Source organism: Alosa alosa, chromosome 6 (genome assembly GCF_017589495.1).
Source record: "Alosa alosa isolate M-15738 ecotype Scorff River chromosome 6, AALO_Geno_1.1, whole genome shotgun sequence".
Taxonomy (NCBI): domain Eukaryota; kingdom Metazoa; phylum Chordata; class Actinopteri; order Clupeiformes; family Clupeidae; genus Alosa; species Alosa alosa.
In genome coordinates, this window is record NC_063194.1 from 11088425 (window position 1) to 11102810 (window position 14386).

The following is a 14386-nucleotide window of genomic DNA, read 5'->3' on the forward strand; positions in this document are numbered from 1 at the left end:
GGTAGTCTTTCTACCACCCATCCAGTCCCAGATTACTCAGTCTCGCAGGTCTAAGGACAATTCTCTTGACCTCGTGGCTTGGTTTTCAAAGATGTCTGCCTTTCCTACGCACAGGTGGACTCCAATCAAGTTGTAGAAGCATCTCCATTGATAGAAGTAGGTTGCACAAGAGCTTAATTACAAGTGTCATAACAAAGGGTCTAAATACTTGTAAATGGAATATTTCAGTCTTATTTTTTAGAAATGTACTAAACACTCCAAACAGTAGATTGATGAATTGAATCCATTTTAAGATGAGTCTGAAACAACAAAATGTGGAAAAAGTGAAGCGCTGTGAATACTTTCCATTTAGGTTGGTTAATACAACCACAAATTATAAAGAAAGGTTGATGATGAGATTGAAGGTGATGAGGATTGTGGCTAGCTCGTCCAACGTCCATCTGGCTATTACAATATTCAAGTACAGCTGTAATTAGCAAAGTGAACATATTTGAATACACAGTGGTTCAGTGAAAGCAGACCCCTGGAGTATGGACAAATGGAGGATTATGTTGTTTTCACATTTTTATCTCTTCATCTGTGTCCTCTTGTATCATCCATGAACATGTCTGCAGCCGGTTTTTTTTTTTTTTTTTTTTTGTCGGGCACATAGGTTTTCCCCAAGACACAAGTCTTCCACCTGTGATAGACTTTATTTTGGAAGATCACATTGTTGCAGCGCATGTTTAACTGTTTACTGCAGACATTGGCAAACAGAGAAGTTAGACTGTTTGTCTGAATGTTGCTGTAATATTACAGGATGGCTAAGCAATGAGGGAATATGTAACATAAATAAATACTAGCCATGGCATTTAGTACAAGCTCTAGGCTAAATCACACCTGTAAATAACTACAAATAGGGCATCGAAGAGACATTCTCTTTGTCATTGGATGTTCAGTGTTTAAAGTTACACATAGTAATTGACACACTTAGATATGCCTCTCATTTGGCCCCAGGCTGCAGTGGCGTTCTTACATTTGTGTAGTGCAGTAGCTAGTTTTGGTTAAAAAAATTTAAAAAACGACACACGCAATGTGTGTGCATGTATACTAAATCAGGATTGTAGGCCTATGTTGTACTCTAAGCACAAAGTGCATTAACCAAACAGATCTTCTCTTTCTGAGGATTTCAGTCAGATGTTTGGTGGCTTCTGTAGAACGTGTCCGTGTAGGCCTATTCAGTTAAGATGATTTAGGTATTTTAATGGGATAAAATAATGGGTGATATAATGGGGTAATGACTAATATAATGGGTTAATGACTAATTCATTTATACAGCTTATTGAAAGACATAAAGAATGGCAAAGTGCTAGCATAATATAAGACAATGTAAGAGCAAACTCACTTAAGATAAGGCTTTGATGACAAGAAGGTAAATAACAACAACAAAACGGCAACAAAACACAATAAACATGCCTTGAAACAAACAGACAAAAAGATAAAATATGACAATAATGAATAACCTAGTACGGTAATTAATCATATAATTATTTTTGATATGTGCAGTTTTGAGTTGTTGATCTGCTGCTCACAATAGTTAATTAAGAGCTGAACCCTTTGCATATGTCACTGACCTCGACCATCTGGGACCTTTCCGCACAGCTTTTAAGAATCTTACAGTAATTGGCTTTATTTGTTCTTAGAGCTTTTGCATGTATTTGTATTTGCACTTTACCTGTAGACTGCAGTAAATATAAAAGATTCATACAAGATCCTCTTTTCTACAATACTTGATCAATTTCAACAGTCATTTATCAATTTCTGTCTTTTTTTACCTGCGTAAGTAATAGTGGCCAAACAGGTTGCAATGTGCAGTGAGTTAACATTGTTCCCTGACACAGTGCAGACTACACATACATTAAGGATATAGAATATAGAACATTTAAACCTGTGATTGAAATCTCATTTTTGACATTGTCTTCAACTGACTGAACAGCACTAATAATGCGCTCCCTCCCCCCGACTCTCTCTCCATAGAAAGACGGGAAGGTCAGGCCAGTAACATGCTGAAAGATAAAAGAAGAGATGGAGAGGGGGAGACTGAATGATGGAGGAGGAGGGGGTTGGGTGAAAAGAGGAAGCGCAAGGCTTCTGGAGTGTGTGTTTGGGTGTGAACGTGCATTTGTGTGCCTGTGTGTGTGTGGAGGGGGGGCACATGTGATGTAGGCCTACCCCTGAGATGGTGGAGGAGGAGAGAAGCACCGGTTTTAGACTGTCACTTCACATTGAGTGTGCAAACCTCATCAGTTCACTCCTGCAGTGAGTGACACAGAAATATTTACAATGCACATTCCACTTCCTCAATGCCTCAACAGGTCAGGTTTCTGTAGATTACCTCTTCGTATTACTTCTTCACATTGGGTGCCTTTTTGTGCATGCGTGTCTGTGTGTGTGTGTGTGTGTGTGTGCAATTTTACTTTGGTTTGTGCAGGCAAGATAATGTGTGTGTTTTGGTATTAGGTTGGAGACTTTATTTTAAAAAAAAATATTGAAAAATGTTCATTACTAACTTGTTGTTGTTTATCGTAATTGTAAACAGCAGTAGAGGGCATATTCATGTATCATGCTGTGTCCTGTCTTTTTCCTTGATGATCTAGGTTTGGAATATCTCCTCTCTGGCTTCTCTAACTCAGTCTGTCATCATCCTATCTAGCTTCCATGAAAATAAGTTTGGCACTTTGGCTGGGGGTGTTGATGGCGGTTTCATAGCCATGTACCCATCAGCTCTCTCAGTTTCACAAAAACCTTAATGTGAGACAGGGACAGTGTTATTTCTGTTTGTGTGTGTGTGTTTCACATGCAGACAAGAATCCCTTGCATCTGTGGTATAGGTGTTAGATCAGCTTTTAGTGGTGTTTTTTGCTATTAGTCTTGTCATTCGTGGACTGTGTTGGCCCGTGGGCAAGAAAAGAGGAGAGGTGAAGGGTTGTGCGCACAAGTGTATCAGACAGGTAACATGAGCGATGTTGAGAGTGCTTTCACACCAGAGCTTTTTGATTGGACCAGGAACCCTTTCAGCCGTTTGTTTGGTTTGTTTAATTGATATGAAAGCAGACTATGGTGTAGAAAACTGGCGTCTGGGGTACAGTTCACCTAAACTCCAGTGCGGTTAGTATTTGGTGAAGCTATCTGGCATCTTTAAAATCATGCCCCCGGAGTGTAGTACGGCAGCTGCCTCGCTGCTTTAGCTGTGGTTCAGCAACTCAAGCTAGCTAGCATGTGTTTTTTTGACGTACTGACAGTACTTGGTGTGAAACAGAGATGTATGTGAAAGTATTAAGAAACATGTTATTTTCAAACATATTTTATTTTATTTTTTTCTCTCCTCTGTGAAGACGTTCTAATGGTGTGAAGAGGAAAAGAAAGAACAGCCAATGTTCTGTCAAGAGCATGTCTGGTAAGAACACAACTGTGTGTGTGTGTGTGTGTGTGTGATAAAGATAGAGATAGTGTGTGTGTGTGTATGGGGGGACAGTGAAAGAGAAACTGTGAAAGAAGTGGAGGAAGTGTGTGTGTGTGTGTGTAATAAAGATAGAGAAAGTGTGTGTGTATGGGGGGGGCAGTGAAAGAGAAACTGTGAAAGAAGTGGAGGAAGTGTGTGTGTGTGTGTGTGTGAATACAGTATGTGTGTGCTTTTGTGTGTGTGTGTGTTTGTGCGTGCGTGCGTTTCTGAGATAACTCTGCCCCCTCCTCCTCCTTCTCTAGCGCTGAGCGTCTCAATTCCAGGGTATATTCCCAGCTACCTGGAGAAGGATGAGCCGTGCGTGGTGTGTGGGGATAAAGCCACCGGCTACCATTACCGCTGCATCACCTGCGAGGGCTGCAAGGTGTGCACACAAACAGACACAGACATACACACACACCACACACAAACATGAACAGAGAATTTCACTTATTCACACAGACACACTGTCACACATACCAATCTCTCTCTCACACACACACACACACACACACACACACACACACACACACACACACACACACACACACGAAGATAATTGAATCAAATATGTAACACATGCTACAAATGTTATACATTTTACATGCCAGGCCTATATAAATTCTCCAGAATGGATGTGTTAATGAGAAAGGAATCCGTCTGCAAAACTGAGAATGAGACAGCAATTTTCTAACATACTAGGAACTATATTCTCATTCAGGCAAAGCACTGCTTCTTGGGTGGAGTGATTTGCACACAGCACCTGAAAAACTTACTTCTGCAAACCCCAAGTAGCAAGTATTTATATGCTTAGAAAATCGCTGTGTCATTTTACACTGGTATTTGTACACAATGTCATTGTACTACTCACAGCATGTACATAAGAAAAGGAGTTCTTTGTCACCTTTTGGCTACAGGCTAGTTGGTTTGAACCATACCAATAAGCTAGGCTAACGGTGGGTGTGTCAGACTGAGTAACTTCACAAACAAAGACGAGAAGGGTATATATCATCTTACTGTATCTATCTGAGGGAGATGGCTTATAAGCTTATTTCCCAAAATGTTGGCATATTCCTTAAAGCACACCTTTCACTAATTAACTTTGCCGTGGTTCTGCCTATTTACAGCTCATCTACAAAAATAATAAATAATGGTTTTCATGTACCAATATATGAGGCTGCCCATACACACAGCCGTGGCCTACTGGTTAGCGCTTCGGACTTGTACTGTAACTGGAGGGTTGCCGGTTCAAACCCTGACCAGTAGGAACGGCTGAAGTGCCCTTGAGCAAGGCACCTAACCCCTCACTGCTCCCCGTGCGCCGCTGTTGTAGCAGGCAGCTCACTGCGCTGGGATTAGTGTGTGCTGAGTGTGTTTCACTAATTCACGGTTAGGGATAAATGCAGAGACCAAATTTCCCTCACAGGATCAAAAGAGTATACTTATACTTATACAAACACACACACAGACACTCAGTCTTTGTTACCTTTATCTCCTGCTCCAGGGTTTTTTCCGGCGCACCATCCAGAAGAACCTGCACCCGGCATACTCCTGCAAGTATGACAGCTGCTGCATCATCGACAAGATCACCCGCAACCAGTGCCAGCTGTGCCGCTTCAAGAAATGCATCTCGGAGGGCATGGCTATGGACTGTGAGTGCAAAACACACACACACACACACACCAGGGCCTAAATTTCACTGCGGGATTGCGGGTATTGCGCATAATTGGTTTAAGTCCCGCAACTCTAGCCATCATAATGCGTGAAATTCCCGCATACACTTTTACAGCCTGTCTGATGACGTTAATCTAATCATGAAGTGGCGTGAATACGGTGCTATTTACCAGACGGATCAATTACCGAGTTGAATTGAACATAGCCTCATGAAGATGCAGACACACGCACACACCACTTTGCGCTTACGCAAATAGGCTACGCAACCATGGCAAACTTTTACATCTGGAGAGAGGTCATTGGTAACCATCCTGCTAGCTCAGATCACGTCTGCCAGTAATGCTCACTAAAATCATTAGTGAACATTGCAAAACACTTGATCCCAGAAAGATTGTCTTCGACTTGTTAGTTTTTTGAACATTTATTTTATCTAATGACATAGAAGACATAATGAATTGCATCCACATATCCTTACGCTCTATGAGCAACTTTTATTCACTAGCCTAAAACCGTCAGGATGAAGGCTAATTACTCTCACATATTTCTTAAAGTGACAGGCACTCAATTACACCTACACTTCACCAATGTGCACTCAATTAGACCTACACACCACATTAAAGATATGCTTAAGTGTAATAGTTTAAAAATCAATATGAAGCATTCAAATGACTAAATATGTTTAGCTACTAGTAATTACTAGTAAAATACTATACATTATTAACTAAATACACTCTATATGAATTTAAAAAGATATGAAATAGAAACGTATCACATAAGCCATAATTTTCAGTGTGTGTTGAGAGTAAAACAGAATCTAGGATGGCCACTGTTGTGAATGATCCCACTACTATATTCAATATTACTGATGACGTCAAGGTGGTGGGGGCCCCCAAATCAAGTACATTTTTAAGAAAGTATCGAAGAAGTATCGAAATCACAATTTTTGACTTGGTATCAGAATCACCCCCAATTGTGTAAATCCCCCCTATAAGAATAACCTAAAGGGGGAATTCCCCCCCCATTTTGAAAAATTAATTTTAAGCCCTGCACACATACACAAGGGCATGTGCGCGCACACACACACATGCACACTAATAGATGTGATTCATACCATACTTACAAACCGTACATACACACAAACAGTATTGTCCTTGTTTTTTATTGTTATTGAATATGAATATTCAAATTGAATATGAGTAATGAAAGATAGCAATTTTAATAAAACTATTCTATCACCATTAGTAGCAGTAGTAGAGAGTGTGCCAGACATAGTAGAAATTTTAATAATAAACACTGTAATGACTTTGAACATTAATGATTTTGTACAGCAGTGGCCTTGATTAGTTTGGCTTAGTTTGATTATATGTTTCTCCTTTTTTGTTTACGTTATTGGTTGCTTGATTAGTCTTAAGAGCAGAGAGAGTCCCTGCCGAGCCTGTAGAAGCTAGGTGCAGATGTGGCAGAGAAATACCATTACAGTCAAACACAACTACAATATTTTTTTCTGCACATGAATCATCTGGAAATGTTTATACCCTGCAGCAGAAGGCTTGTTTAGAAATGAGTCACACTCTGCATCTCCAGTGAAAATAAAACAAAAAGGCTGATCCAAGCGCCCTCATCCATAGTGGGTAGTGGGACCCAAGCAAAGCTGATGCAATAACGGAAACCAATTAATATGAGACATCATTGGGGAAAAAGTGCTACCTTTGTCCTGACTTCCATTGTCTAACTCTGTCTTTATTGATACATAATAGGCACAATCCAAACACAATTAGTTTTGTAGTAAGTACAAATAATTGCGGCCTAGCAAGCTCTGTCTTTGTCTCTCCTTGTCTCACTTTGTCTATTTATTACTCTCTCTCTGTCCTTTTCTTACTCTCTCCCTCCTTCTCTCTCTCTCTCCCTCCTCTATATTTCCTCTTCTTCCCCCCTTTCTCCCATCGCTCCCGTCTCCCAACGTCACCCCTCTCCCATCAGTGGTGCTGGACGACAGCAAGCGGGTGGCCAAGCGGAGGCTGATCGAGGAGAACCGCGAGAAGCGCAAGAAGGAGGAGTTGGTGCGGACACTGCAGAACCGGCCAGAGCCCACGGACGCGGAGTGGGAGCTCATCCGCCTGGTGACCGAGGCCCACCGGCACACCAACGCCCAGGGCTCCCACTGGAAGCAGAAGAGGAAATTCCTGGTGAGGAAGAGCAGAGCAGGGAAAGGAGGTTGCACGAGGCAGGCCACGCGTTTGTGACCCTATATTGGTCAGCTTCCAGTCCAGTGCAAGCAACACAAACTGTATTTGTGCTTGTATTGCTGTTAAAGGAACACACCGCCATTTTATGAAATTGGGTTATTCATCATCTCCCCTAGAGTTAGATAAGTGAGCAAAAGCATTTTTGTCTCTGTGCATGCATAGTCTTAGTGCGGCACTGCATATTCACAACGAGTAATGGCAATGTAGATTAAGAGGAGGCAATTTCCTTGGCAGATATTGACTTGGAACTATATTGGGGCGAAGCACAGGCAAAGCACTGCTACTTGGGCGCAGAGATTGTCTGTGTTGTGTCGAATGAGACAAGGTACTCATGTGTTGCGTGATATCTCTGCACCCAAGTAGCAGTGCTTCGCCTGTGCTTCACCCCAGTGTTTTTTTTGTTTTTGTTGTTGTTGGCTCCAGAGAGACAAGACAAGAGATTCCATTCACTATGCTAAGCTAAGCTAGCGGGGGCGCTGCCGGACTAAAACAATTAAGTCAAAGCAAAGTAAACTGCATGACCCAGCCCAGACTGTATGAATGTCTTGCATTTATAAAGAGCCGTTCACACCAAGAACAATAACTATAATGTTAACGGCAAGTATCGCTTTGGCTAACATGAATGACGATGTCCACACTTATACTACTTAACAATAACCACATGAAGTATGATATGATATGATCGTTGGGTACTTTCTGAGTGATTTTGAGAATGATATAAAGCTGACAGCCAATCAGAACCCATCAAATTTTAGACATCACATTCATCAATACGAGGAGAGACTTTCCTTATTGTTGGTCAGTGTAGACCCTCATATCGTTATAGTTACAGTTATCTTTAAAGTTTCAAACGTTCTTTCAACGTTTCAACTGTCCTTAAGCATCTGTTATCTGCTATCAGTATGTTAAACCACTAAGATAAACTGTCAGAAGGATAAAGCAGCAAGCTGAAATGTTATAAAATGCAGAGCTTACTGTATATTAATCTCACAGAGAGATCTCCACTCTCTCTCTGTCTCTCCCCCCACAGCCTGATGACATTGGGCAGTCTCCGATGACCACCACATCAGAAGGGGACAAAGTGGACCTGGAAGCCTTCAGCGAGTTTACCAAGATCATCACCCCCGCCATCACTCGAGTTGTCGATTTTGCCAAAAAGCTGCCCATGTTCTCAGAGGTAAGTCTAAGCATTTGCTGCCAGGCCACCGTGTGGGGTATTGTTTACTGTTAGATGGTTTTAGAAGGGATATTTTACCATGACCACTAGGGTGAGATAAACACTGGTCACTCTGGAGTGTGGTTGCCACTAGAGGTACCCAGTACTGTACAAATTTATAAACATCACTTATTCAGAGGTGTTAGGGAAGTGCAGATTCTCTGATCTCTGATTGGTCAGATTCCCACTGGATGTGCTGTTGTTTGTCTGTAATTGGTCAGATTCTCACTGGATTTTTTTTAAAACCCGCTACTGCATGGAGCAGTCCACCTTACCGTGATCACAGAACTGATAGTGTACCCACCTCCTTATTTTACCACTACACCCCCTGCTTAGGTCGAGTAGCCGCTGAGGAGATAAAGTAAATGGTCAATGTCATCCTCTGCTTATTATTGTCACAATGACCCATATGAATCATAAACCATGGAAGTGGAGACTGCTGGTCAAATTATGACCGGTGCTTCTTTCACTCGTCTGATAATTTGCTGCGCAATTTATGTAGGAACCACAGACTGACAGAAAAAGGAAACAAATGTTTTCGCAATCAGGAGGAAATACACAGTAAGTTCATCTGTTTGCATCTCTCCAGCGTGTATTGCTGGCCTAGCCTACCCAACAGGGAAGTGAATAGGCTTGCTTGCCAGCCTTTCCCAGTACTTTGCAAACCGCATATTCCGTTTTTTTTTATGTCGGTGACTGGCTACATAGAAAAAAAAATCTGTAAATGCGTTCATAATACGTGCATGCTTGAGATGAAACCAGCAGTTTTTTCAGCAGAAATAATATTCTAATAATAAAAGTAATATGCGAGGAGGACCTGTCTCTTAATTAATAGGGGATTTCACTTTTCCCATACATTTTTTTTTTTAAACAAGTCAATGGTTTTACAATGTTTCAGTCAAGCTTTGGTTGGTTAGATACAACGGAACGTATGCAAAATGTAAAATAGCCTAATGGATTAACTTTGATTTGCTGTGCTGCATATGGCACAATAGATGCACATAGTAAATAATATATAGTAGGCCTATTAAAATATTTAAATAGCTTAAGTCTACCTTTGAAAAAAACTATTGAAGAGAATCCAGTCCAGTACACGTCTTTGGCAAGTAGCCTAGGCTACTACAGACACAGGTGAAGAACAGTCAGTCTCAGCCAGTAGCACAACCAGATATGTACAGCCAGCTTCAAAAGCAAGCAGCCCAGACCCTAAAATTGGGCATTTATAGCTGTTAAGGTGATTCACACACAATTATTTTTCTTTCTCTAGAAAACTATATTTGGTAACTTCTGTAGACATCCAAAATGGGATGGGTGTTAAAGTTAGTAAAAAAAAAAAAAACATTGCATATAACAGTTTTAAGTTGTCATATTTATCTTTTTTGGCATGGTATAGTCTTATTTTTTTCCATTTAGATGTCTTGAAAAGGTCTTTAAAGTCTTTAAATTTGCACTTGAAAAATGTACAGATACCGTGCAGATACCCTGCTGATATACTATCTCTGACATGTCTATGAAGGCGCCCTGTGGTTGATTGCTTGATTACTTTTTCTAACAGCTTGTGTCCTTAGCCCACAGCTGCTGGGTTCAGATGCGACAGAAAAATATAATTGTATAAAAAGTGGAAATCAAAGCAACTAGAGGCAGATATGCACTAAGGCTATTGGATGGATTTCATTACTGATGTGCACCTAAAGATGGATGCAGGATCGGGCTCCCTCTTTTTCTTTAGCTTTAAGAGTGGTCTTAGAGATGAGGCCATTTGCTGAAGAATGGTGTTTTGTCTGAATGGAGCCCCAGCTAGTGATAGCTCTCTCCACACGTAAAGCAATCATGCAGTCTAGCTCGGTCTAGCTCCCTGTGTCTGTGTGTGAGGCAGGAGGGGGGGGTCGTAATGGGGAGGAACAACAGTCCTCTGCAGGGGCACACAAGAAAACTACGACAACGCGGTGTCTTCAGATGGGCAATTATTTCCCATTTCTCCAGAAATGGTGAAGAAAATGCGTTTGAATTTGTGTGTCTAGTACAACTGAGTCAGAATCATTATTTGCTGTTTTCAGACTTATTTAGAATAAATGGACTAATTTTCATCTAGCAAACAAGAACACAGTGGTGGGTAGTTTCAGTAATTGCAAGAGAAAGCTCTATGTGACCAATTATGTCATTGAAAGAAAAAAGTCTTGTTTTGTTTTTGGTTGTTGATGCAGCATTCAGTCTTTATTCCAGTAAAAAGGTAGTAACAAAGCACAAGGAACACAGGTTCAACAGTGTTGGACTGACTACACGCTTTTTAAACTCTAGCCATAATATGTTTCAAAGTACCTCCTATAACAGGGGTGGGCAAACTGCGGCTCGCGGGCCGGATCCGGCCCGCCAAGCACTTTCATCCGGCCCGCCGAGCATTTCATTTGGTTATCAGGCTGCTCGCTATTTTTTTCCTGCGATAGAGACGACGTTGGTTAGCTTTACTGCAAACTGCTTTTCATTCTCCTTAGAGAACGTTTACAATGTCAATGTAAAAACATCATGTTAAATAAAGATAACATCATGTTAAACTAAGTTAACTCTTAGTTATCTCCTTAGCAGCAGATCTAACGTGAACATTATGCGATCCATTTAATTGGGAACAGTGCACAGTTTATACATGTGTTAAACAGCATAAAATTAGCAGTATTTTTAAGCATTTAATAATTTAAAATAAATATTTTTCATACTAAATTATAGGCTATAAAAAATGTATTTTTTTTATGTGTGTGTCGTGTGGGGGGGGGTTGTGCGGCCCGCCGGCCAATTTTCAAAACCCAATGTGGCCCTTGAGCCAAAAAGTTTGCCCACCCCTCTCCTATAACTTACTGTTAATGTAAATGGATTAGGTTTCTAATGCATCAGGTCTGGCAACCTTTTAATCTGTATGATCAAAGTCAAAGTCAAAGTCAGCTTTATTGTCAATTTCTTCACATGTTCCAGACATACAAAGAGATCGAAATTACGTTTCTCACTATCCCACGGTGAAGACAAGACATATTTTACCAATTTTAAGTCCACAGACAAACATAACATTCAAGTAAACAAAAAAAGTAAGTAAATAAGTAAATAAGAGGGCACATATAATAATGAAAAAATAAGAGCAGCAAAATTTTGTTGAAATTGTGCATAGACAGTCAATAAAAAACTAGTGCAAAGTCAGGCCAATAAGAGGCTTGGGTAGTTCTGTTTGACCTGAGTAATAAAGAAAGTGGCATAGTGGTGCAAGTTATGTAAGAGCAGCAGAAGTGTTGTGTTTTCAGGACAACAACACCAAGTTGTAAAGTGTACAAGTGTGCAAGTGTTCAAGTGTGCAAGTGGAGTAGTGCAGGCGGCCATTGTGGGTCCAATGTCCAGGATGTTATGTAGCTGAGGGTGGAGGGGGAGGGAGGGAGAGTTCAGCATCCTTACAGCTTGGTGTATGAAGCTGTTGGTGAGTCTGGTAGTGCGGGAGGGCAGGCTTCTGTACCTCTTCCCAGAGGGCAGTAGATCAAACAGATTGTGGCGGGGTGACTTGCATCACTCACAATTTTTGGTGTGCCTTCTTGGGTGAGGTGGGTGGTGTAAATGTCCTTCAGGGAGGGGAGTGAAGCACCAATGATCCTTCCAGCTGTGTTCACTATGCTGCAGGGCTTTCCTGTTGTATTCAGTGCAGCTTCCGCCCCACACAGCGATACAGCTGGAGAGGATGCTCTCAATGGTGCCTATGGGAGAGTGATAAACATAATGATAATTATGTTTATCACTCTCCCCCTCCTTACCTGTGATGCTTTTCAATGGCCTACCCCTATGCCCATTCTACAATGAAATTCTTGTTGCAGTAACAGTTCTGTGAAGAAATCAATCAAGAGAAGAGAAGAGCAATGTTCAAAGACACATGATATTCTGGAGTAATTAGTTGAATAGTTGAGGAATGACTGAAATCCCTCCAATTGATTTGTCGCCCCTTTTTTGTTTGGAACCACTGGCCGTAAAAATCTTTGTAGCACGTATAATATGTGTGTCTGTTCATATGTGTATGTTTGTGTGTGTGTTTGTGTGTTTGTTTTTCATTCATCACAGTTTCTCTTCTGTTTGTAAACATATCTGATTAATCACTACAGTTAGCATAAGTATGGCTGTGAATGGTTGTATAGTGTGTGTGTGTGTGTGTGTGTGCGTGTGTGCACCCATATTTGTGCAGGGGGTTAGAGGATGTTGGGTGCATGTTGCATGAGTGAGTAGTGATACTCTGCACTCTGGGTGATTCTCCTGTTAGCTTTTGAATCATGCAGTGTTACAGCGTGTGTGTGTGTGTGTGTGTGTGTGTGTGTGTGTGTGTGTGTGTGTGTGGAGGCCAAGAGCATGCTCATCTCACACAGCACGGCAGTATGAAGGTCTAATGCAGGGGTGGGCAAACTTTTTGGCTCAAGGGCCACATTGGGTTTTGAAAATTGGCCGGCGGGCCGCACAACAACCCCCTCCCCATGACACACATAAAAAAATACATTTTTTATAGCCTATAATTTAGTATCAAAAGTATTTGTTTTAAAATATCAATTGCTTCAAAAATACTGCTAATTTGATGCTGTTTAACAAATGTATAAATTGTGCACTGTCGCTTTAAGACAGACATTTAATTCACGTTCATTTCTCAATGATCTTCTGCCTGCTTCGCTATGACTAGTGCTGTACCTATGGCTGTGCCCTCTCACAGTTTTTAAATGGCCAGTAGTGGGAACTACTGTTGCCTTCATGATTTCCTTTTTAAAGTTTCTTATAAGAAGAAGATATCAATTATCAACAATGACAAGCCAGCTGGAACCTGCTGCTCTCTCCCTCTCGTGACTGCAGACGCGTTCCCAGTTAATTGGATCGCATAACGTTTACGTTAGATCTGCTGCAAAGAAGATAACTAAGAGTAGGCCTATCTATCATCTCTATTTAACATGATGTTTTGACATTGACATTGTAAACGTTCTCTAAGGAGAGTGAAAAGCTGTTTGCAGTAAAGCTAACCAACGTCGTCTCTATCGCAGTGAGCTGCCTGCTACAATGGTGGTGCTCGGGGAGCAGTGAGGGGTTAGGTGCCTTGCTCAAGGGCACTTAAGCCGCGGCCCACTGCGGCTTGAACCGGCAACCCTCCGGTTACAAGTCCAGAGTGCTAACCAGTGGGCCACGGCTGCCCCGAGCATGAAATGCTCGGCGGGCCGGATGAAAGTGCTTGGCGGGCCGGATCCGGCCCGCGGGCCGCAGTTTGCCCACCCCTGGTCTAATGGCTTATGGAGTGGTTTTAGTTAGATATCCAGACTACTACAGACGGCTTCTGCACCGCAGCAAAATCAGAAAGACTGTGTGCATTTGCGTTCACTCAAATGTTTTGGAGCGTGTGTGTTTGTGTTTGATACACCTAGACCACAACATCACAGTGCCACTTGTTTATGTGTATGTGTGTGAGAGAGGGAGAGTTGTGTGTTAATCCTTATTCCCTCTACCAGCTGCCTTGTCAGAACCCCCTGAACATCTGCTGTGTGTGTTCATCTTTTTTTTTTTAAATATACGTAGATGATATATACAAAAATATACATAGATGATGCAGATGTGATATGTGTGTGTCTTATTTTTATAATTCCTTCGCTTGATGACCCCAGTGAAATGCTCTTGAAGGCTGTTCTGTTGGTGATGTTTTTGTTAGGGATTTGTGATTTGTTAGTGATTTGGATTTTGACGGTAAATAGGCTTGGTTGGAGATTGGCCGATGTGTGAAAT

The 14386-nt window shown here is 41.4% G+C and overlaps 1 protein-coding gene across 2 annotated transcripts in view; it reads left to right on the top strand.

Annotated features, from left to right (window-relative positions):
• Positions 1-14386, top strand: part of LOC125296021 (thyroid hormone receptor alpha-A-like) — a 70291-nt gene that overhangs the window by 47572 nt on the left and 8333 nt on the right. For both annotated transcript variants that reach the window (XM_048245643.1, XM_048245642.1), the window contains exons 3-7: positions 3375-3436; positions 3745-3866; positions 4986-5133; positions 7136-7341; positions 8432-8578. In XM_048245643.1, the coding sequence (XP_048101600.1) occupies positions 3375-3436; positions 3745-3866; positions 4986-5133; positions 7136-7341; positions 8432-8578 (685 nt within the window). The remainder of the gene's footprint in view (positions 1-3374; positions 3437-3744; positions 3867-4985; positions 5134-7135; positions 7342-8431; positions 8579-14386) is intronic.